General features: G+C 51.6%; 3 protein-coding genes across 24 annotated transcripts; 1 reads left to right on the forward strand and 2 right to left on the reverse strand.

Moving 5' to 3' along the window:
- The first annotated feature begins 883 nt into the window (after nucleotides 1–883).
- Nucleotides 884–3,829, forward strand: Zfand2b (zinc finger AN1-type containing 2B). Of its 6 annotated transcripts, none has more exons than XM_039083879.2 (10): nucleotides 884–965; nucleotides 1,087–1,162; nucleotides 1,428–1,522; nucleotides 1,735–1,866; nucleotides 2,001–2,152; nucleotides 2,530–2,622; nucleotides 2,701–2,761; nucleotides 2,848–2,915; nucleotides 3,189–3,261; nucleotides 3,462–3,829. In XM_039083879.2, the coding sequence occupies exons 2-10, from the start codon at nucleotides 1,108–1,110 to the stop codon at nucleotides 3,504–3,506; spliced, it is 774 nt and encodes a 257-aa protein (XP_038939807.1). In that variant the 5' UTR covers nucleotides 884–965; nucleotides 1,087–1,107; the 3' UTR covers nucleotides 3,507–3,829. The 6 variants fall into 6 exon arrangements, with proteins under 6 accessions (XP_038939807.1, XP_006245307.1, XP_038939806.1 ...); XM_006245245.5 differs by having other exon boundaries at nucleotides 3,562–3,829; XM_063267396.1 differs by having other exon boundaries at nucleotides 906–965; nucleotides 1,084–1,162.
- Nucleotides 3,830–3,935: 106 nt separating this feature from the next.
- Nucleotides 3,936–12,653, reverse strand: Abcb6 (ATP binding cassette subfamily B member 6). 3 transcript variants are annotated; one of them, NM_080582.1, is given in 19 exon segments: nucleotides 3,936–4,204; nucleotides 4,327–4,395; nucleotides 4,479–4,573; nucleotides 4,766–4,878; nucleotides 5,008–5,182; nucleotides 5,747–5,851; nucleotides 6,075–6,132; nucleotides 6,363–6,448; nucleotides 6,546–6,609; nucleotides 6,701–6,777; nucleotides 6,921–7,046; nucleotides 7,189–7,254; nucleotides 7,555–7,664; nucleotides 8,231–8,352; nucleotides 9,408–9,591; nucleotides 9,771–9,872; nucleotides 10,031–10,211; nucleotides 11,082–11,219; nucleotides 11,512–12,214. In NM_080582.1, coding segments are annotated over 19 exon segments (2,511 nt in total). In that variant the 5' UTR covers nucleotides 12,061–12,214; the 3' UTR covers nucleotides 3,936–4,113.
- A 131-nt stretch (nucleotides 12,654–12,784) lies between these two features.
- Atg9a (autophagy related 9A) lies at nucleotides 12,785–23,437 on the reverse strand. 15 transcript variants are annotated; one of them, XM_063267406.1, is made up of 17 exons: nucleotides 23,266–23,424; nucleotides 22,924–22,984; nucleotides 22,267–22,324; nucleotides 21,731–21,862; nucleotides 21,545–21,588; nucleotides 21,017–21,081; nucleotides 19,451–19,612; nucleotides 19,174–19,315; nucleotides 17,878–18,626; nucleotides 17,644–17,797; nucleotides 17,362–17,541; nucleotides 16,757–17,005; nucleotides 16,392–16,570; nucleotides 16,167–16,284; nucleotides 14,586–14,808; nucleotides 14,278–14,423; nucleotides 12,790–13,825 (listed from the first exon to the last, which is right to left on the reverse strand). In XM_063267406.1, exons 4-17 carry the CDS (start codon nucleotides 21,831–21,833, stop codon nucleotides 13,820–13,822), a joined length of 2,520 nt encoding a protein of 839 aa, XP_063123476.1. In that variant the 5' UTR covers nucleotides 21,834–21,862; nucleotides 22,267–22,324; nucleotides 22,924–22,984; nucleotides 23,266–23,424; the 3' UTR covers nucleotides 12,790–13,819. The 15 variants fall into 15 exon arrangements, with proteins under 15 accessions (NP_001380809.1, NP_001380810.1, NP_001014240.1 ...); XM_063267405.1 differs by having other exon boundaries at nucleotides 22,267–22,321; nucleotides 23,266–23,419; NM_001393880.1 differs by lacking the exon at nucleotides 22,924–22,984 and having other exon boundaries at nucleotides 12,785–13,825; nucleotides 22,267–22,321; nucleotides 23,266–23,432.
- Between the last annotated feature and the right edge of the window lie 50 nt (nucleotides 23,438–23,487).

The following is a 23,487-nucleotide window of genomic DNA, read 5'->3' on the forward strand; positions in this document are numbered from 1 at the left end:
GAAGGTGTCAACATTCCTTTAGGAGCTTCCCACTGAATCAGAAGTCCTAGGACCCAGGAATCTGTTTAAACTAGCTTTGTTTCACATCTTAGACTGCCATACTCTAGGTATTAAGTGCTGGGACCCAATATGAAACAGGTAAACCCAGTTCCTGACTCTTCAATATATTTTAATTATAATCATGGGGGGAAGGGTGTGCAGTTCTTCTGGGTTGTTTTTCTTTTTCTCTCCTTTCACTATGAATGTCCCTTTTCACCCTTTGTGTAGCAGATGCTTTTTCCTGGGGAGTCAACTGGCAGTTCTTCTCTAGTATGTGTGAAGGAACTGGGAGACAGGTAATTATTTCTCTCTTTCCTTTTCCCCCCTGAGACTGGATGTCTCTATGTAGACTTGGCTATCCTAAAATTCACTATGTAGGCCATGCTGGCATCAAACTCACAAAGATCTACCTGCATCTGCTTCCCAAGTGTTGGGAGTAAAGGTGTGAGACACTATGCCAGGTTGGTGAACAGCTGATTTCAATGAGCTGATGTGTAAACTGGAATGGAGGGAAGGAGATGACAGAGCAAGTCCAGAGAAGTCATAAGTGAACATCAACGCTAAAACCTGGAGAGGAATCTGCACCACGGAGAAACACAGTAACTCAATTCTTACAGAAAAGAGGCAGTCTTGGTCTTGAGAAACGGCTAGAGAAACGTAACGAAGTGAGAAGCAGGCCAAAGACCGAACTGCTTCCAAACCACCCTTGTCTACCGATTACGTCCATCTTTGCCTTCACTGGTTGGTTCTAAAAAATACTCTTCTAAGCTTTACACCGGCTTCCGGGCGTGGCTCAACTCTTCTGGGACTCTCCGCCTGCAATCTACTGTTGCCCGCGATGGACCCGCCCAACGTGATGACGTCAGTGCGCGCGCGCCCTCCGAAGGAGGAGTAGGGGCCGCGAGCCGGCAGGCACCCAGGCTTCGGTAACCTGTGCTGGGCGGGGGAGAGGAAGGGGCGGGGCGGGAGCCCCCGGAGTTGCTGTGTTGCGGACCCGGCCCAGAACAGGAGTCCTTGGCACGCTCAGCTCCCGTTTCTTCCCAGCAGCAGGCCCGGCACGTCCAGGCGATGGAGTTTCCGGACCTCGGGGCTCACTGTTCCGAGCCGAGCTGTCAGCGCTTGGGTGAGGGGCGGAGCACGCGGGAGGCGGGGCCGGACGGCTGGGGCCGGGGACTGCAGGTAGACCGGGGAGGGTGGGCACTGGAGCTGGAAAGGCCAGGAGGGCGGGGCTCGAAGTTGAGGGCGTGACCAAATTGATCGAGTACGGTGGAAGAGGTGCAGTGTATTGCAAATAGGGCGGAGGTCTTCCTACTGGAGTAGCAGCTTTAAGCTAGAGGAAAGGACATCTAGATTCCCTTTGAACATGCAATCCGACCCATTCTCTGTAGATTTTTTGCCACTCAAATGCGATGCCTGCTCCGGCATCTTCTGCGCAGACCATGTGGCCTACGCCCATCATCACTGTGGATCAGCTTACCAAAAGGTGAGGGGGCGATCGTAAGGGGTGGCTGGGGGTGGTTGTATGGAGAAGAGAGCTGGTGCAGATGCTTTCAGGAATCTGTCTATGTTACGTTTTCCCCTCTTAGTTACTGTGTTTCTAAGCACGGTACTGGGAAACTTTTTTATTTGTTTCTGTGAGTGGTATATCCAGGTTCTTTAAGAGCACTCAGACTGACTCCTGACCCTTGACTATAGGATATCCAGGTACCTGTGTGCCCGCTCTGTAATGTGCCTGTGCCGGTAGCCAGAGGGGAGCCTCCTGACCGGGCCGTAGGAGAGCATATTGACAGAGACTGTCGCTCTGATCCGGCACAGCAAAAACGCAAGGTAAATAAATAATGGAGGGGTTAGTGAGACAACCCAGCTTGATATACTAATGTCTGCAAACTTAAAAGGCTAGTTCCGTGGGGCTAGAGGCGGAGATAAGAGTTTCATAAATAACAAACCTTGTTTCATCTCAGATCTTCACCAATAAGTGTGAACGATCTGGCTGCCGGCAGCGAGAGATGATGAAACTGACTTGTGACCGCTGTGGCCGAAATTTCTGCATCAAGCACCGTCACCCACTGGACCATGATTGCTCTGGTGAAGGTCATCCGACCAGCCGGGCAGGGTAACTACCACCAAGGACCCTACTTGCTTTGCTTCAGCCAAGTCTGCTTTGACGGAGGGAGTCTTTATGCTTCTTACCCCCTTTTGGTTGCGGTGCTGTGGATTGAAGCTAGGCAAGCAACTCTACCACTGAGCTACTGCCTTGGCCCTTTTTTGTTTGGAGAGGTTTCACTATTTAGCCCAGGCTGGCTTCAAATTTGTGGCAGTCCTCCTGCCTCAGCCCCTCCAGTGCTGAAATTACAGCATACATTATTTCAGGCTCCTTTTATTCCTTGGAGATTTTCAGTTTTCCTGTCTGAACCTTCCAGGTAGCTGAAATTACAGACTACCCTCTTGACATCCTGGGAGGTTTGTCAGAATGGTTTTTCTTCCCTTCAGGCTTGCTGCTATCTCCAGAGCACAAGGTCTGGCTTCTACAAGCACTGTCCCCAGTCCAAGTCGGACCTTGCCTTCGTCATCCTCCCCCAGCAGGTAGGTCTATGCATTTCTCCTCTCCCCATTTTAACCGCTTCACATCTCTGACCGCAGCCTGTTTAATGTCTTCCGTAGAGCCACACCCCAGCTTCCACCCAGGACAACCTCTCCAGTTATTGCTTTGCAGAATGGCTTGGTGAGTTGGGGTAAGGTTGGAGAGACAGAAGTAAATCCACACAGAGTAAAATCCGGGGAAACTGGTCTTTCTCTCTCGCTTTGCAGAGTGAGGACGAGGCCCTGCAGCGTGCCCTGGAACTATCCCTTGCGGAGGCTAAACCCCAGATCCCAAGGTAGCTACTCTGAATGAGGACAAGATCTGTGTGGAAGGATAGAGGTGGGATCATGTCAACCCACTACAATCACTAAAAACCTGATTTCAAAATCAGATGAACTGTGTATCTTCAAAGGCCATACGAATGGCAGAATGCTGGTAAATACCATGCTGGTTATAGAAAATAAAGATGGAGGTCACATTCAAAAGTACTCAGCACCATGATACCAAACAGATCATATCCTCAGATTTTTCGAAATTACTGTCACCGACTTAAGTTCTTCCATTCCAGTTCTCAAGAGGAAGAAGACCTGGCGTTAGCACAGGCGCTGTCAGCCAGTGAGGCAGAGTACCAACAGCAGCAGGTATGAGGCCTGGGGAACTGGGTCCTGTTGGAGGGTGAGAAGCCAGGATTGGTCCTGCCCAGCTGTGGACAGTACTGCCGTGGGGTCATCCCTTCGCTTCCTCCCAGTGACTGCAGCCCATGCTGAACCCTGGAATGAAGCCTGCCCTCTCCTGTCTCTGACGTCATCCCTGTCTCCGCCTTCTCCTCTCCTTGCTCCAGGCGCAGAGCCGTAGCTTGAAGCCGTCCAACTGCAGCCTGTGCTAGGGTCTGGGCTTGGGGAGGGAGGCTCACCCAAGGACTGTGGCCCTCACATCTCCAGGGTACACAGGGAAAGGAAGCACAGAGAAGCCTGGATCACAGAGACAAGCAGGAGTAACGTGGAGGATGTTCCATGGAGCCTGGAGAGGAAGGAAGCTTGTGCAGAAGAGGGTGGCTGAGAAGCGCTCTCTGGTTGGGGCCTTGGTAGGTGCTAACCAGACTCAATCCCCACAGCCTCTTACATCGTATTACCCCACTTTTCCCCGGGGCTGCCACATGTAGCAGACAGGGAGAGGGCTGGGAAGAGTAAAGACTGGTGATTAGTAAGATGTCTGAGTGCTGTGTTTCTTTCTCCTCTCCAACCCGAACTAAGCAGTCTTGTCTGGAATGTTCATTCAGCTCCTTGCAGTACCCTACACAACCAAACCACAGCCATCCTTACACAGGCCATTTATTTCCTTTGGTGCTTTCTGCACAGTCCCATTACAATAGCTAGCACCAAACTCCTATACCAGAATGAACTGAAGCCAAGGAGAGGGGACATCTTTTTCTCCTGAGTTAGCCTTTAGAAGGAAAGAGGTCATCCCTTTTATTACTACGCCATGTCCTGAGGTTAAGAGTCTTCAGGGACAGTTTCTTGTCCTTGCTGCTGCAGCTGCCACATCTCAGCATACACGCCACCTCGGGATAGCAGGGCTTCGTGCCTGGGATGATAAAGGGTAAGTCCCTCTCATCGGTTGCAACCCAATCTCAAAGAGGACAGAGGGGGGTGAACAAGGGGACACCCTCGGGAGCCTCCACCCTGTTCAGATCCTTTGTGGCTCACCTTCCTCTCTCTATGATGCAGCCATCCTTGATGACAAGAATCTGGTCAGCATTGACCACAGTTGAGAGCCTGTGAGGTCAGACACCAGTTACTTACTACCTGCATCCAAAGCGGTCTACACTGCCAGCCATGTCAGCCCTATAGTCCTGTACCTGTGTGCTACTACGATGGTGGTGCGGTTGGTGCAGACTTTGGCCAGAGAGGCCTGGATGGCTCTCTCATTAGATGTATCCAGTGCTGATGTTGCCTACAGAAAGAGCTGGGGTGAAATGCTCTTGCTATCCAGAGGTTCCAAGGAAGGCAGGATGCTACTGGACACCTCAAGGATACTTTGGGTTCATGACTTATGTAGGGTTTTGGTGAAGGATGTTTTAAGGTAGGGAACTGCTCAGGAAGTAGGCAGAGGTGGGAGAATAACTGGCAAGCTCTGGGGCCTCACCTCATCCAGCAGAATGATGTCAGGAGCCTTAAGGATGGTGCGGGCAATGGCCACTCGCTGCTTCTCGCCACCACTCAGCTTCAGACCCCGCTCCCCAACCTGTGTCTCATACCCTGTGGATGTTAAGTACCTCTCTCATATCACATGTAAACAAACTTTTTTGTGGCCAGGTAGGTAAGGGAGGGGTGGAACTGAATTTGAGATATTCATAGGGTATCACTGGGTAGGGAGGAAGACCTCACCTTCAGGGAAAGACAAGATGGCATCATGGATGCCCGCAGCCTGAGCAGCAGCCTGTATCTCACTGTCCCCAGCTGTAACACGGCCATAGCGGATATTGTTGGCAATGGTGTCGTTGAAGAGGACAGTGTCCTGGGGCACAACTCCAATGTGAGACCGGAGAGAGATCTGGGTTACCTGAGAGCAAAACACCAAAAATGCCCTGTCCTGCAAGATCCCTCCAGGCTTCCAGGAAGCACCAGGGATAAGCAGCCAAGGGTAAGATTCAAACCATGGCTGCCACAAACCTCAGCGGGGTGGGCAAATCACATAATCACTCCAAGTCCTCCCCATTCATGAACAGAGAACATGGCTTCTGCCTGCTTCACAGGAAAGCATACCTCACATATGTACCTGATTACTTTCCCGGGTAACTGGTGGTCACATGGTACTAAAGTCCCGGGTTTTTAACCATTTGGAGGTGCTGGGGAGTAAGGCTTTGTCTAGGTCGCTAAGCTATAGCTTCAGCCTCTCCCTTCCCCCATTATTTAAAGATTGAGTCTGGCTGTTACTCTGGTTGCCCTTGAACTCCTTAGCTCTGGCAGGCCTTCACCTTGCTATCCTCCGTCCTGAGATTACAGACGCACACCTTCAGACCAGGCAAGGCCCTAGTTTCTTGCAAGGCTGGTATCTCAGGGATGCCCACTCCTTGCTGTTCTTCCACAGATCCCTAAATTACAGTCTTCTCTGCAGCAAGCTTACCTGTGAAATGTCCTGTCCATCTATTCGGATGCAGCCAGAGCTGATGTCATAGAAGCGAAACAGCAGGCGTAAAATTGTGCTCTTTCCTGCCCCAGATGGGCCTACCTGTTACATTGGAAACATGGGAAGAAAATTCTCAGGACTTTCCTGTGGCTTTTAAGGCTCCCCTTTAAGAGGCCACCAAAATCCAGGAGAGCTGCTCTGTTCAGTCTTGTTGCCTGTCACAACCAGGTGTGGATACCCCGGATCATGATGAGCCATCATAGGCAACAAATGAGAGGAAGAGAAACTCAAGGAATGTGGGCCAAGTAGCTAGGACTCCTCTTACCAGAGCCACCGTCTGTCCAGGCATCACAGTGAAGGACACATCTTGTAAGGTCTCCCGCCTGCCAGCAAAGGTGGTGGATTTAGTAGTGGATCTACTGGATCACCCAGTAGTAGATGGATTTCCATCCCCAGACCACTAAATGGTCCTTACCCTCTCCTGTCTGGGCTCCCCGTTCCCCACCACACAGTGGTAGGTTGCAAAGCTGGGGTTCAGAGCAGGATGAAGGGCAGGAAGGCAATGTGCCAATATATGAGGGGAAAAGAAAGCGAGCAAAAAGGGGGCGCTCACCCATCAGCGTAGCTGAAGTGCACATTTTCAAACTCAACCCGGCCCTTATGAAAACGAAGGGGCCCTGCTCCAGGGACGTCCTTCACCTGGAGAACACAGCCAACATATGCGACCATCAGTGGCCTGGGATTCTCTGGACACAAGAAACTCCCTCTACACCACCTTACTCCTCCCCCTGCTCACCTCTGTTTCCTCTTTCAACAAGTCAAACATGTTCTCCATGTCAATGAAGTTAGTCTGGATCATTCTGCAAGAAGAGCAACAGTGGCTGGGGCTCCCTCAGGGAACAGAGGACTAGCAATGCACCCTGAGCAGGGAAGGGACAGGATTCAGGTTACCTGTAGTAGGTGCCGAACCAGTTGAGAGGCATGTACAGTTGGGTGATATAAGTGCCAAAAAGCACAAAGTCCCCAACCTGTAGAGACCCGGAGAAGCAAATATGTCACAGGAAGCCAGCAGGTTGCTCTCAGCGTTACTTCGTTTACATGCCAGGAGCCTAGTGGCTCACACACGACCCTCTCCTCTGTCTCCTACGCTTTCTTCATGATTCTGCCTCACCTGTAGCCGTCGCTCGCTGACGAAGTATGCACAAAGCAAGGAGCCAGCAAGGAGCCCAAATCCAATCACCATGTTCTGGGTCTGATTCAGTAAAACCAGTGAAGCCGTTGACTTCCACTCCAAACCCTGGGGAGGAAGGAATGGATGGCCTGGGTGGGTTAGCCACCACCAAATCCCACTCCGGGTCCTAGCACCTCACCTTAAGCCCTGGGTCTCACCCTCCCCAGGCCTGGTAATGACATAGGACAGCTCCCACGAGTCCTCTCACCTGAAACTTGAGGATGGCCTCTCGATAGCGTTCTAACTCATAACCCTCCGCATTGTAGTATTTCACCTGAGGGAATCGCACAGTACACAGCTGAGGGATCATTCCCTCCAGAGTCCTGATCCCTTCTTCCCAATTTCTAGATTTATTTTTAATAGAAAGGTTTTCTGACATGGGGTCTTGCTGTGTAGCCTGGTTGGCCCGAAACAGGCTCTGTTGGCCAGATTAGGGCTTGAACTCAGAGAGATCCACCTGCCTCTGCTTTTTCCCAATCTCTAAGATCCCCTCCAGATTCTTAGCATTTCAGTGCTCCCGCCATGCTCCTCCACCTCTCCTTGCTTCCCACCACCATCTCAGAGCCACTGTTACCGTCTCAAAGTTTAGCAGAGAGTCTACTGCTCGTGCCCGGGTGGCATTTTCCTGTGTGTTCATATCACGGCGAAACTTGGCTCTCCACTCAGTGACCATAATAGTGAGGACTAGGGGAAGATGACAGCAGTGGAAAGAACAAGACATCATCCCCAACAAGCTACTCCCTCTGCCATACTTACCAAACCTATGCTAGCACCCAGAGCCCCAGACCTGGAGAAAGAACTGTAAATTCACCAAGGAAAGGAGTCGTGTAAAAGATATCTTTGGGGGGTTGGGGATTTAACTCAGTGGTAGAGCGCTTGCCTAGGAAGCGCAAGGCCCTGGGTTCGGTCCCCAGCTCCGAAAAAAAGAAAAGAAAAAAATAAAGATATCTTTGTATCCTGTGAAGTTTCATGTAGAAGATGCTTTCGACGAGCATATGCCTGGTCATACAGTGAGGACGTAACATGTCATACATGCCCTTCCCTGACTTTCATCTGTTTTACCTTAATGGAGGGTGGGATGGGGGTGGGGTGGGGTGGTAAAACCCCTATCACACAAGCAGTAAACAGAGCCTAGTCTAGCCTACCAATCCTCAGCCTGCTGAAGGGAGGTCGGCTGACTGGGTGCAGGGCTCATGGCCAAGGAAGACCCTACACAGTTGAGGGAGTTGGCTTCTCAGGGCGGCACTCACTGAGGTAAAGACTCATGCACAGGAACACAATGAGGCCAAACCAGGCATTGAAGAACATGCTGAAGTAGATGATGCCAATGATGATGTCGGCCAGGGTGGGGATGATGTTGAACACCAGGTAGCTAGAAGGGTAAGTCAAGGAGAGAAAGGCTTGAGGATGGAGACCCAGCAATCCTACCTCTGGTGACTTACCTAGCATATGCAAGGCCCTAGGTGGTTCAGTCTTTAGCATCACACATGCATGCATGCACAAACACATGCACAGGCACGAACACACACGCACCAAAAAACAAAAACCCAAAACAGCAACAAAACCTCTATCAGTTACAAGTTACAAGTGCATGGATGAAAAAAACCTCAGCTGCTTATAGTGGTCCACTGGGGAGCTTTCTGAGTTCAAGGCCAGCCTGATCTACAGAGTGAGTTCTAGGACAGCCAGGGCTTTTTATACAGAGAAGCCCTGTCTCTCCAAAAACAAAAAAGAAAGAAAACTAATCCCTATGATTTTGTTTTGGCAAAACAAAAAAGGTTTTGTTAAGGCAGTTTCAAAAAAGAACCTATGTCATGGAGTCTTTTGGTTTAAAAAGATGTTCACAGTACCATATTAGTTCTGAGTCTTCAGAGTTTAAAACAAAATACATAGTTTAACATACTAAACAAGGTAGGAAAACTCTGGAGAAATGAATGGAACTCAAAAGATTTGGTCTGTCTATATTTTCATTTCTTTCCCGTTTAATTACGTGCATGCTTGTAGGTGTGGGAGAGGCCTCAGAAGGCCAGAAGACGGTGTCAGATCTGGAGTTAGAGTGACAAGTGGCTGTGAGCTGCCTGAGACAAATGGTGTTGGGAACTGATTTCGGGTCCTCTGCAAAAGCATTTTCAAATGTGGAGGCTTCTCTCTAGCCCCCATTTTCGTTTCTTGAGGCAGAATCTTAAGGAGTCCAAGAGAGGCTAAAACTCATTCTGTAGCCCTGAACTTCTCCTGATCCTCCTGTTTCTACCTCCCAAGTACTGAGATTATAGGCATGCGCCACCATACTGAGCTGTCTGCATTACTGGGGTCGTTACTGGGGTTATACTTCTGCCTGTAACTTGCTAAAAAGACCAAACAAAGCAAGGCAGGCGGGGTTGAGCGGCTCCCCCTCCCATGCACACTTCCCCCAGGTGTGGCTGGCACCTGAGCAGTCCTGTGACACTGGATGTTCCCCGGTCCACAATCCGAAGCACCTCCCCAGTCCGACGGCCCAGGTGCCAGCGCAGTGAGAGTTCATGCAGATGAGAGAAGAGACGGAGTTCCACACCTCGGGACGTGAACTGCTGCACCCGGATCCACAGGAAGGTTCGAAGGTTGCTCACAAAACCTGGGGGAGCCAGGGAAGTTTTAGAAGGTCTTGGGGGCCGAGGGAAATTAGCCCAACACCCAAATGCTAGAGTTCTGAGCACCCGAGAGGTCTGTGGAAGGAATATCAGAAGCAGGAGAGTGAGGGAGTTCCCAGGAGAGAGACTGATCCAACCAAGGTGAAGACAGAGTGTCTCATACCTGTACTGCCAGTGCCACCCCCCTGCAGGAACTTGAGGAAGACATAGGTGGTAACGGTCCAGGCCAGGGAGCTCCAAGGAGCCTTCGAAGTCAGTAAGTTCACTGTGGATTAAAGGTATCAGGAGCCACTTTCAACAACCAGGACTCTTTAAGGCAAAACTGCCCCAGGTTCTGACCACCTACCTCTCATCTTTGTGTAACCTCCCTAGGTAAGGGCTAACCCAGTCACTAAGCCAAACGTGCCCTTCCACCCCCCTCACCAATGTCCCTATAGAAGATGGGGACCAACACATTGAGTGCTCGGTCCAACCCCATGAGGCCCATGCATAGGAGCACAGTCAGCTGCAGAGATGGACTCCCCCGAGGCCACAAGTAGCCACTCAGCAGTCGAAGCTTCCTGCCGAGGTCTCTCCAAGTGGATCGTGGGTCTGTTGAGCGGCCCTAGGAAGATATCACACAGGAGGGGAGCTTATAGAGAAGTATACTTGCCCCGGTATCCGCAGGGAATAATACAGAGGACCACAGTTCCCAGGTGTCTAAGGCTCACACGTGATCCCTCCCAGAGTTAGGAAAGTCGCTGGATCTCAAACTGAACTTTGAGATGAGAACTGATTCACCTCAAGAGATGGGATTATCGTGTGCTTCAAGAAATTTCTTTCCCCACAGTCTGGTATTTAGACAAAAGCCAGCATTCCTTCCGAGACTAAAGATACTCTACTAGCAAAAGGGGGTAAGGTCAGTCTCCTCATCTCTGGCAAAAGGGGCATGTGGTTCTTCCATTACCACGACTATGATGCCTAATAGCACATCAAAGTCTTTCCTCCCAGTCCCTACTCACAAGCTCCCTTCCTCCCAGGTACCTGTTCATATATTACCAGGGAGACCCCCACCCCCATGCCTCTCTCTGCTTTGGTGGACAGACAGCTTTGGTGGTTTGAAAAAAACTTTTCCCTTTTCACCTATGGAGTGGCTATTTTGATTTCTTTGCTGCACCCATTTCCCTCAGCAATGATGTCACAGGATAAAATTAAAATAAATCCCAGCGTTCAGAGGGGTTTGGGAAGTAGCTTGGTGCTAGGCTCATGTTTAACATTCACAGGGTACTGGGTTCTATCTCAGGACATGGATAAAGATACACTCTTGACTGAGAAAATTAGGGATACCTAGTTCCTTTGTTTTGTTTGCCAGAGGTTTTCTCTGTGTAGCAGCCCTGGCTGTCTGAAACTCACTTTGTACACCAGGCTGGTTTTGAACTTACAGAGATCTCCCTGCCTCTGGGGTGAAAGGAGTGTGCCACCACACTTGGTATACCTGGTTCCTTCCTCCATCTTGGTCTTCTTCATTAACATGTAGGGTATAAGACTGGGGGCGAAGTCCAGGGGCCCAGAGCCCCAGGATAAATAGCCCTCCAGAGGTCATATAACGCAGGACCCATAGGCCAAATTGAACCTACAATGAAATAGAGAACGGGTGTGAACCACGGCCCAAACCTTATTGTATTACTTCTTACGACACTCAGAAATTTGTCAGGAGCCTAGCAACAGGTTTTAAAAAAAAACAAACCCACAGTGACTCAGCACAGACACACCCCCATCCAGTGCTGGGTAGCCCCACCAGTTGGCTATCAGCTGTCAGCCACCGCCAGACACTTTGTTCATTTCCTTCTAAAGCATGGAGCCAGTAGGTCCAGACGCGGTACTTGTCAAACATCAGTACGTCTCCTCCCCATAAGGCCCCTTACCTGCTGGCCCAGATCTGCCCTGGACCACCACCACTGTGGGCTGTTCCAAGATACCAGGACCAAGTTCTCGGCTGCAAATGTCACAGTCCAGAGGAGCAGAAGACCCAAGCTATGCCTGAACTTCATCCAGACGCCCATTGCCAGACTCTGCCGTGCCTGGCTCCGTTCCACCACGAGCAGCCACAAGCCACAGGCACTGGCTAGACTCTCCAGCACAGAAGCCAGCAGTAGGTAACCTGGCAGGCGGACCCCCCGAGCAGTGCCCACTCGGCCAGCCAGACTGGCCAGGGGCAGTGCCATCTGAAGTATCGCCAGAGACAGCTGCAGCGCATAGGGAGCGACCCGAGGGCCAGCCGCCCAAGATAGCTCCTCTGTGCCAGCAGGCACCTCCCGACGCCTGCAGGGAAGAACCAGCACCAAGGCCAGTACCCCCAAAGTCATGAGTGTCGAGGGCACTAGAGTGTAGAAGAAGCAGGGACTCAAGCCATTCTGAGTCCATGCCGGCCCCGCCGGCCCTTCGGCCTCGCAGTAGTTGCCCACAGTCACCATGGCGATCTGTGGCTGCTGGTTGAACTTGAGGTCACTGCAGGATCAAAGAGTCGGGCTGGCCATTCAGAGAGGGCCGCAGATGCCAGGGTGTCCTGGGACATGGAGCTACGACGCTGGGGTCGCGGGAAGGGACGCACGTGGACCTGCTACACTGCCCACTCTCTTTACGCACGCGCCGCTACCACGCATACTCACGCAAGCCACGTACGCCGTGCTTGCCGGTTCCCACTCGCTAGCAGCTGGGACCCTAAGGCCCGGAGCCGCCGCACAAAAATGTTGTGTCCTTTACGGCAGTGGCCCCGCCCACCAGATCTATCCAGGGTTCCCATTGGCCAAGAGCAAGGAACACAAATAGGGATGGGAACCAACTGGATCACGTGTTCAGGGCGGGAAATCTGACCTGAACCTGACTGGAGACTTTGACCTCCGCAGTATTGTCCGTCTAAATCTTCCACCCTGCACCTTCGCCCTTTAAATCTCTATTACACCGTAGCCTCGCTGGTCTCGAACCCGCTTCAGCTCCCTTTGTCACAGTGCTAAAGAGCGAACACCAGGGCCTCACACATTAGCAAGCTACTGAAATACACTGGAAACAGCCCTTCTCTGAGTCATAGCTCTGTATCACTGTGGTGCCACAGGCGAACTTGTTTCCGGAGTCTCCTAGCCAGGTCTCCTTTATAGTCCCTAAGACCCCAGCTGTTGCGTGAAATAAAATGAAGCCACAGCCCGTTCAAATTCCCTTCTTTATTAAGGGTTATCAAGCTGTACAGGGTTCCCACCCTGTCTGCTGTGGGCTGCGACAGCAGAGTCCGCCACCTTCGGCATAAGTTTACCTTCCACAGCCGAGCAGAACTGGGGGAGTGTGGGGGAAGGGTAGGAGCTGAATCCCAGCATGCAATGTCGAAGCCCTAGGCTAGGGTGAGTCCATTATCCCTCCATCCTCCTTTTGGTGAGGGATACAGGGCAGAGCTGTCTTGCTGGGATATATATGTATATATAACTGAGGTCACATTCCTGCCCTGTCAGTCCCTGTGTGGGTGATAGGAGTATATTATAAGCAGCTAGGAAGGCCTCACACTCCCAAGTGCCCATCCTAAAAGTTGAAGAGGGTAGTAAAGAATTTTCATCCTGTTCCTGCAACTTAGAAACCTTCCGTCTTAGTGTCAAAAGGTAGTGTGAGGGGAGCTGGGAGCTAGGGCTCTCACCCCAACAAAAAGCAAAAGCCAAACAGAAGGGGGGCAAGTGAACTGAGGGGAGCAGGCAGCGCACACATGCCAGTGATGTGCGGGGGTCGGGGTGGCCAGATGGCTGCAGCACTGGGTGAGGACTGGAGGTAAGGGCTGCAGCCTGAGCTGCTCAGCTATTCCAGATGGGGGGCTAGGTTGCAGGGATTGAGGGTTCAGGCCCTGCCTTCCCACTCCACAGTTGGCACAGGTTCTTCTGCTTGGCAGCTTCTGTGGGGTGGATGCAAAGATGGCAGTACTGGGACTGGGCTGGGGACCAGTTTCTAGCACCACTCTGAGCCAAGGGAGTCCTGGGGTCGAGGCTAGACTCGTGTATGCCCCTAGTCCCTAGGCCTCAAATTCTTGGGCTATGGCAAGCCCAACGTTGGCACCTCCCTTGGCCAGGCAGGAACACACAAAACACCACACACGTGGGGCCAGACGGCACTCAGAGAATCCCTCTCATGGCAGGCAGAAGAGATGGCAGGACAGCTGTTGCCTCCATCCCGGAGCAGGGGAACCAGCTTCTGCCTTGTCTATACCTGTGCAGGAAAGAAAAGACCGGTAGTGCAGACAGTCTTCAGCTAGCTTCTTGCCCCATAGGAGTCTAGAAACAAAGGAAAGAGAAAGCTGGAAGCTGGGAAAGTAAGCCTCCAACTTCAGAGCAGTAAAAGGAAGAGTGTATGAGTGTTTTGTCTGCATCTAGGGCTGGATCATGTGTGTGCAGTACCTGTGAAGACCACAGGATGACATCTGACCTGCTGGGACTGGGGTTACAGACGGTGGTGAGCCAGCATGTGGGTGCTGGAAATCGAATCTGGGTCCTCTGGAAGAGCCCCCACTGTTCTTAGCCACTGAGCCATGTCTCCAGTCCCCAGAAAGTGTATCCAGAGAGAGACAACACCATGGCTGGAGTGGGAGACACGCTCCCTCACAGAGGCTGTTCTTGGAAGTCACCATTTCTGGCAGTGGTTCGTGGCCTTACAGCCTTTACCTTGTGCACTTGAGGGGGCAGTTCATCCTCTGAGCCCTCCTCTGGCACCGGCTCTGGGTGTCTTGATGCTGGCTGCCCATCTTCTGCCCATCCTCCCAAGGGCAGCCTGGAGAAGTGAGAGGGAGCACGGGGCACTGTGCCAGGATCTACAGAGAGAAACAAGAACAAAAAGAAGGTTGCGAAAGAAGGCTTTGAGGACTACTATTGGGGGGTTAGTCTTCTTGGACCCCATCTTGTTGGTCTCTTTCTTCTTTGAAAGAACCATCCTTCCCTGAAACCACTTTGCTCCTAGATTCTGGGCTGGATACCTGTGATGCCCCCGTAGCGCCTCTGGAAGCCCCCATGCAGGGCGGTGGTCTCAGGTGCTCCAGGCCGGGGAGTAGCACAGGGATAGCTGGCAGAGCGTGGGATGGGTTGGGGGGCCCGGGCACCCTCTCCCCCCTCTTCAGGGGCACTCTCTCCACTCTCATCACTCTCCCGGCGGTGCCACACATGCCGCTCGGGCTCAGCCTGGGTCTGCTGCTTGTGGAGCTGCAGAAGTGGGGGGCTGATTAGTTGGGGACAGAAGGATGTCTATCTCAAACAGCTGCGTCCACTGCAGCATCTTCCATGCCCACTCACAAACCCTCACCTAGAGTCCTAGACTCACAGCATCTCAGATGTTAGTAGTGTGCAGTAGATGTGTGCTGCTCTATGGCTCTCATTCTTAGGAGACCCCTGGAAAAGCCTCTGAGTAGTTCAGTTGACCCTGAACTCAATGGTAGTTGAGAAAGACCTTGGATTTCTGATCTGACTTCACCTCTCCCTGGGATTACAGATGTTTAGGTAATGCTTGGAATGGAACCCCCCACCCCCCATCCCCCGCCCGGACCCTGTACATGCAGGGCAAACAGTCTACTGAGCTACATCTCTGGCCCTCATTTTACCCACTCCCTGAATAAAGAACAAGTTAACAGAGGATCTCAGTGCCAGGTATTATTCTGGTACTCAAAACACTGCGATGAACAAATAGAATTGTCAGTCTTTGTGGGGCTTCTACACTAGTGGTGGTGGTAAGGAAAAATAGACCACAAACTATGAAATAAAGATAAAACCCAAGAATGTCAGCACCAGAAGCTATGGAGAAAATCAGAAGAAGAAAATTCAATAGGCAGCTGTACGTGACAGCGAAACATGAAGTAGCAGGATTAAGGCCAGCATGGTCTACATAGTCAAGAGTCAGACTCTGTTTTAAAAATCCAGGGGGTGGGTGGGGAAGGGGTTGGGGGCAGGGAGAGGAGAAGGGAAAGGAAGGGAAGGATCAAGATTTATGAGAAGCTGGGTCTGGAGGTGCATGCCTGTGATCCCAGCTGCTTGGAAGCCTGTGGAAGGAAGATCACAAGTTCAAAGCCAGCCTGGCTACAAAATGAGTTCAAGGCCAGCCTAGGTAACTTAGTGAAAACAGCTCTTAGAATAATAAGGCAAAAGAAGGCTGAGGATATAGAAAGAAGGCTGAGGATATAGCTCAAGGCTTACCTAACATGTCCAAGGCCTTACCTGTTCAATCCTCAGTACTGGAAAAAAAATTAGATTCAGGAGAGTGGAGACAGGAAATTTATACTGAGTCTTGGAGATAGTAGGAGGAAGAGAACAGGGTAGGGAACACAAGCGAGGACATATGTGACAGCCAGGTATGGTGGTGTGTGCCTTTAATGCCAGCACTCAGGAGGCTGAGGCAGGTGGATTTCTGTGAGTTCAAAGCCAGCCTGTTCTATAGAGTGAGTTCCAGACAATCCAGGGCTGTTATACAGAGAAACTGTCTTAACCCCGGCTTCCCCACTAAATGACTTCTGTGAAAATGTAGAGGCAGAGAAGGCCTAGAATCTACTGCTTTGGGGCTGCCCACTCACCTGGTGCATATAGAGGGCATGAAGGCTCATCTCAGTGGACGCATATTCAGACAGCACCAGGCTTTGCAGCTGTCCTTCCCACACGCTGCTCCCGGAGCTGGCTGTCCTGGCGTCCACTCTGTCCCTCCCGGCACAGAAAGACAACAGGTATCAGCACTTTCAAGATCTATACCAGTTTTTGTGGGCTCCTGCCACGCCCTCCCATCGTGACCCACTTCCACTCACCCAGAGCCTGTCATGGTACTGGGAACACGGCCTTGAGGGGCCTGTCCAGGCTGTAGAGGGGAGAAGGATCTAAGGGCAGAAGCAACATCAGCCCTGTGCCTGGAACCCTGCAGGTCTCTGGACAGTGGGGGTCCTCGGCAGGACGAGCCTGCTACCACATTTGCAATGAGGCTCAGTGGCTATGGGGAAAAAATGGGGTTATGCAGAATTCTCAGGAGAGGGAGAGGCCTCTAGGTCCTCCAATGTCCTAAGCCTCAGGACCCAACAGCCCAGATTGAACAGGGAAAAATCTTGCACCCTGTGCCCCGTGCCATTCCTCTAACCACAATCCACTGCCCATCATCACCCAGGCCCCAGATACACACCTCAGACTCAGACTGTAAGGACTGGATGGATGTGAAAAGGGCATTCTCTGGGAGCAGACCACCCTGGGCAAGGCCAGCAGCCGCTCCATCTCGCTGCACCTGCTCCTTGAGGAAGCCCAGGAAGGCTGTGCTCTCACGAGGGGGCTGCCAGCCAGGATTGGTGATGGCAAAGTGCATGAGTGACAACTCGGTCTTCCCATCCTCGGCTTGCTGGTACACTGAGGCCTCAGTCTGCCCTCCAGACAGCCACTGCGTAAGGGAGAAGACGTGAGCAGGCCTGACTGCTTACAGGAGCCCTTCCAGGGGACAGAGACAGCAGGGCATTGTCACATCTGTCAAAGCCCTGATGCCCATCCCAAGAGTGGCCATATACAGGTCAGTCGCTAGTACTATACTAAGGGAGTGTGGCTCATGGTTCAAACCAGGGACGGAATCCAGCCAGATTCCTGGTCACCAAACCGCGTGTCCCTGGTGCGGGGATGCCCACAGGCGAGCTACACTTTTTGTCATCTGTCGGCTCGGAAAGGGTAGCCATTTGCAGTTTTCCCGAAGCTTACTGTGTGCCAGCCTTGTTCCTGGCCATCTGCCCTGACCTCTCCCAGTACCTGAGGATGACCGTGCTGGCGAACGTCCATCTGCGCAAAGGAGCAGGTGTCCCCCACACCGACGACCTCCACAGTAAAGTTTCGGAAGAAGTCTATGATCTCCAGGGCCCGTGGGCGTAGGCAGAAGATGAGAATGAGGGGTGTAACAATGGGACTCAGCAACTCCTCCAAGATGAACACCTGAAAGGGAGGGACAGGTTACTCACAAGCAGGACACAGTCCAGCCCTTGTCACCAAGATACCAGTCAGTCTCTAGCAGGCCCTAACTCCAACTCCACTCACTGCCTTGTACTGGAAGAGCTGGGCAAACTCGTCCCGGGTCTGCGAGCGGTGGGCATTACCCTGCCAGTGGTCAGGCATGTAGTGGATGTGGGCAAGGATCACTCGGAGCAGCTGCTCAGGGCAGAACACCATGTGCTGGTCTGGGATGAAAGACCTAGTGGGATCAGGTGCATGGTGAGACACGAGCCCTTCCCAGAAGGCCGCTCTGCTAGTCCCCGCACCGCCCTGGCACACCTGCACACAGTCACCGTGACTCCCAGTAGGGTGACAGTGGTGAGGACATGCTCCACAGCCAACACATCTTCATCGTAGATCGTGAGAGCAATAAGCACGGCCAGGATAGAGCCCGCGAAGAAGGCACCATTCTTGGCCAGCAGAGTCAGTAGCGGTGACAAGAAGCAATTCATGTACTTGGAGGCGGGCTTGTATCCTCGGTTGAGGCGGGACTGCAGCTCGTGTTCTAGCTCATTGAAGTGGCGGAGGTAGCAACGGCCATAGAGTGACCAGCAACGCGCTCCCAGGGCTCCCGGCTCTCTCTTCAGCACCTCGGCATAGCTGAAGAAGGCATAGAGGATCTGCCAGATGAGGATGAGGGGACAGAGCAGGAAGTTGGCGATGCCAATCCACAGGATGCGGTTGCTGAGACGCTGGGCCAGCTCTAGCCGTTGCCCTCCACGTTTGTACTCGGCCTTGAGGCTCCATTCATTGAGAAACAGAGAGCCGGGTCCCCAGAAGAGGATGAGCTCAAAGTTGTACTTGAGGCCACGGGTGAAGAAGACAACCTCTCCGAGGCCGGGCAGACGGAAGCGCAGAGGCAAGAGGGATTTGTTCACCAGTGCCACCATGTAGTTCTGGAAACGGAGGATGCGATGGTAGATGTCCAACTCTGTCAGCTCACGCTTGTGGATGCAGATCTGATGCTCTTTCTGGGTCTGCACAATCCGGGCCTGCACTTCCTGCCACGTGCAATACGGAAGGGCAGACTGCAGGACGGCGTGGACAAGAGACAGAGCAGAGGTGTTAGCTGAACCCGTTGTTCAACACAGATGTAAGATGTAAGTCGTGTGTTTAGAGCTATTTCCTGACCTGCTCCAGTTCAGACCTGGAATGCCCCTCAAAGGCTCATGTGTTAAGGGCTTGGTCCTTTGCCAATAAGGGGCTGCTCTTAGACGAGATTAATTGGGGCTTTAGATCCCACCCCTTCCTGCATTCCTCTCTACTTCCTGGTTGCCATGAAGTGAATAGGCTTCCTCTGTCATGTGCTCTTGCCATGATATACTCCCTCAGCACAGGCCCCTCAGCAACTGAATCAACCAATATTATCAACCAACGATAGACTAATATCTCCAAAACGGAGGCAAAATCAACCTTTCTCTTTAGAACGCTGATCGTCTCAGACATTTTTTTCATATTAACAGAACCCTGATTATGACACCTGCCAGTGAGAGCTACAGACACGTAATGCTCAGGAATGCATCCTTGCTAAGATCTCTTGGGCTGTGTGGCTAATGGTCCAACTTCCGGTCTTACCATTGGGATCCGCAGAGCATGTAGGTAGAAGGAGTGGATCTCCCAATAGCAGCAAATGTTATAGATAAACTTGATAAGCCGGTGGATCCAGAAGACACCAGCGATGACCAGGATGGTGATGAGGGAGCCGTTTTCCTGAATCCTGGTATGGAAAAAGATGGGGCAAAAGTAGGGTCCTTGAGGATGGAGTCTTAGCAACACGTTCTGGCGTGTGAGTTGCTGCTTCGCACCCCACTCTCCCCTCTACTCATTAGCAGGGTCTCAGGACCATCCTCACCTGGCACTGCAAACTTGGGCAGGCAAAAAGGCATCTGGCAGAGTGACCTTGACAGGCTCGGTAGGATGCAGACTGTGGTTCACCATCTTGTTGGCAAATAGGATGTCATAGTCCACACAGCTAACCAGGAAGGTGGTGAAGGCAACCACAAAGAGGAACTGCCTGGGAGTGGGGAAGGAGGGATGCAGGCCGTGAGTCAGGGAGGTGCTGGTGAAATAAAGTGCAGTGAGCAGAGAGGCTAGCGAGTGCTCAACAAGAGAGGAAATTAAAGGGGCTGGAGTGTTCCCAATGGCCTCTGCTACTGCTTAATCTCATAAGACCTTAATGGCACAACTTGCTCCTATGTTTTACTCTTAGGTTCAGGTACTTCAGAAGCAGCCTGCTTCATTGTGTGTGATAGAATGCTGCCGCCGCTGCCACCACCGCCACTGGACTTGATTTTCAGAGGTTTGATGATGATGGTCTTTAGTCTTTGACTGGGGATCCAACTCATGTCAACAGGATACACACAAGTGCCTTATTCTGCTGAGCCATCTCAATTGCCCAAACTTTTAGCAATCTTTTGTTTCTTTGGTTGGTTTTGTTTTTCTGGACAGGGTTTCTCTGTGTACCTCCGGCTGTCCGGGAACTCACTTGATCTAACCAGGCTGGCCTTGAACTCACAAAGATCTACCTGCCTCTGCCTCCCCGGTGCTGGGATTAGAGGTGTGCATCAGCACACCCAGCCATGAATTCCTTTCTTATCATCAAGAACTCCTTTTCTGCTGGGTGTGGGGACCCATGTTTTTAATTCCAGCACTCAGGCAGGTGGATGTCTTTGAGTTTAAGGTCATGCTGACCTACAAAGGTAGTTCTAGGACAGCCTCCAGGGTTACCTGGAGAAATCCTGTCTGAAAAACCCAAACAGAAATAAAAACAAACAAAACCATGAAACAACAACAAAAACAAACAAACAAACAAACCCCAAATCCTCCCCTCTGGCAACACCAGACTCTCTCTCCCCACTCCAGCAGCATGGCTAATGTGCAGTCAGGCAGCATACAGGCTCCAAGAGCTCCTGACTAAAACACACACACACACACACACACACACACACACACACACACACACCTCCTCCTATAGCTTAGTGAAGTGACTAAGTTGTAAGTTCTTGCTATGTGAGAGATAGAAACTGGGAAGCTCTTCTTACAAGAGGCAAGGCTATAGGTTTAAATGTTATACCTGGGGCTGGAGAGATGGCTCAGAGGTTAAGAACACTGAATGCTCTTCCACAGGACTTGAGTTCAATTCCCAGCAACCACATGATGGCTCACAACCATCTATAGTGGGACTGATGCCCTCTTCTGGTGTGTCTGAAGATAGCTACAGTGTACGCATATACATTAAATAATAAATAAATCTTTAAAAAAAAAGTTATACCTGGTCCTGAGATAGAAAGGTTTGTAGAGTTTGGGGCCTAGGATTGTGTTGCAGTTGCACGTGTAGCCAGGCATGAGCAAAAGGGAAGACAAGAATATTTACTATATTTATTCTTTTACTATAGCATGCATCCCTTCGTATACTTACATGAGTTCAAAAATCTCTCCAATGAGCATACATGTGAACCCATTCTTCTGATGTAGATTATAAACGTGTAAGTGTTAAGAAAAAGTGGCCAGTAAGCAAAGACACTTAATATAGACGTTGATGTCTACACACTCTCAAGCTGAAGTCCTGGCTCCATAACTCTCTGGAGTGTGATCTTTAACAGGTTACTTCCCTCAGCTTTGCCCACAGTGGCAAATTGATAACAGACATACCCTCCTTTTAGGGTTATTGGGTCTAGGAAAATACAAACTACTTAACACGGAAATGACAGAGTCCAAAGACATTATTACCATTAACAACTAACACCCTTAGAAAAGTTCTTCATTAATTAACACAAGGGCATAGAGCTCTCCGCTAATACGAGGTATCATTACTTTTAACAATTGTTATTTCAATGAGTTTCATTTCCCTGTCCATGGACTGGGGCGGAGCTTATCCCCATTTCCCATCAGAGAGCTAGCTCAGAGAAAGGGTAGAAGAGCTCCTATGCAGAGACACAAAGGATATTCGAGAGAAGAAGAGGTCAAGGTTTTCAATGTGGTGCCAAGGTGCTGTGGACACAGGAGCAGAGATGTCAGATCCCTGAGGAAACTATCCCCCACCCCCACCCCATCCCCCACCCCCGCTCTGCTCCCTCAGTATTACCCCAGCAACTTCCGCTCCCTGCTCTGGTTGTCATGTCCCAAAACTCACATTTGCTCCCCTCAGCCACATGCACCAACAGGTCCTCTTCCCCTGGGGGTGAATCGCTATAAGAGGCCTCTAGGCGCTGGTATTCAGTGTCAAACTGTGCCATCACGGCAGCCCCCTGTCCACCTTGTTAACCTGCCGGGGAATAGAACCCGTATCAGATCCAGGCACTGTCTACTTGCTGTCCTGCCCACCAGACCAAAAGGAATGAGAAAAAATAGTTGGGATTTGTTTTTACCACTAACCTCTTTAACTCAGAAGCAGTACAGGGATAATAGTCAAGAAGAACAGCTAAACTTGGGACTTAAGGGGGCCTTAACTCTGACCATCATTCCCAGAACCTTTATTGGGCAGCTACTCTGCCAGGATCTGCCCCTTTGATATGGGGTGAGTGTTTCACCTTCTGTCCAATGAAGAGAAAGCTTCCTCCCCTACCCCTCCTGGAAACCCTGGTCTCTCTACAGACTTAAGTTTGGAAGCAATTTTTTTTTTTTTTTTTTTTTTGCAAACAAATGTTTAAGATAAGCACATGGCCCTACCAGCTCCATGGACAGTTTCTGCTCCACGTCAGTCCTGGGTGCCCTGGTTGGACAGCTGCTGGAGGAAAAGGTGTCAGGGCTCAAAGAATAGGGAGTTGGGACAGGAAAAAAAATCCAACCCTCACACCCACCCAAGCCCCACTAAGAAGAGGATAGAGAGATGGGGAAGACACATCTTTCCATTTGTGTCAGATTGTCTCCTGGTGTTCTATGTAGGACCATTCATCTACCTGAGGATACCCAGGAGTAACTAAACTCTCTGACCCTGTGGAGACTGTGTCAGTCCAGGTCAGAATCCACACAGCCCTTTGTTTTACCTTTGGTCAACCTCAACTTTAGAAACCAGACATGCCTCTCAGAGTCCAGAGAACCGCAAATGAGAGTCTTCACCGGATTTTTCTGGATAATCCCTTCTGCTTCCCTAGCATCAAAGACCCAGCAGGCATGGCTTCTGGATCAGAATTTTTCAGTCAATGTAGACTCGGTTTCCCTCTTGAATAAGTGGTTTCCCTGGGTGCCTAGTGCCAGGTGGGGTCAAGGTAGTATGATATACTCCCAATCAGTGAAGACTCTGGGGATGGTGGATCTTGGTCCGACCTGGTCCCAGAGGGAGTACCTTGGTTAGTAAGAGGCGTGTGCCTCAGGAAACACACTCACCTGGTCAATGTAGACCCAGGGCCCATGGATCTCCCCAGGAAGGGCCTGTGCTCAGGGGTGTCTGTGGATGGTGGAGGGGTCGAGCCAGATCTACAGCTGATATCCCTGGTGGGCTGGGATGCCTCCCCAATCCCAGCCCTTAGCACTTAGACCTGAGCACAGGCGCCCCAGGGTCGCCCGGCCCCAGGCCGGGGGCTAGGCTCCCAACAGCGGACAACCGGGCGCGCGGCCCCGGCGCACGCGCGCTCCCCTGGCCGCGCGCGCCCTCTATCAAAACATTCTAGCTGCGCGCCCCCGGCCCGCCCGCCGCTCCCCTGCCCCCGTTACGCATCGCGAGCTCACTTGGGGCTCTGTGGGCACCCCTGGCCAGCTTGGGCCTGGGTCTGGAGATTCCAGTTACCAGCCTCGCGTGTCACCGCAGGAACCGCGACCCGGGCGATTCCAGAAGCCCGGTCTGTTCTGCTGGGCTCAGCTAGACCAGGAGCTCTAGGCCCTCCGTCTGTCATTCACTGTCACCCGCAGCTAGTCTGGCCAATGAAAAAAGTGGGTGGAGACATGATGGCC

The sequence above is a fragment of the Rattus norvegicus genome, chromosome 9 (genome assembly GCF_036323735.1).
Source record: "Rattus norvegicus strain BN/NHsdMcwi chromosome 9, GRCr8, whole genome shotgun sequence".
Taxonomy (NCBI): Eukaryota; Metazoa; Chordata; class Mammalia; order Rodentia; family Muridae; genus Rattus; species Rattus norvegicus.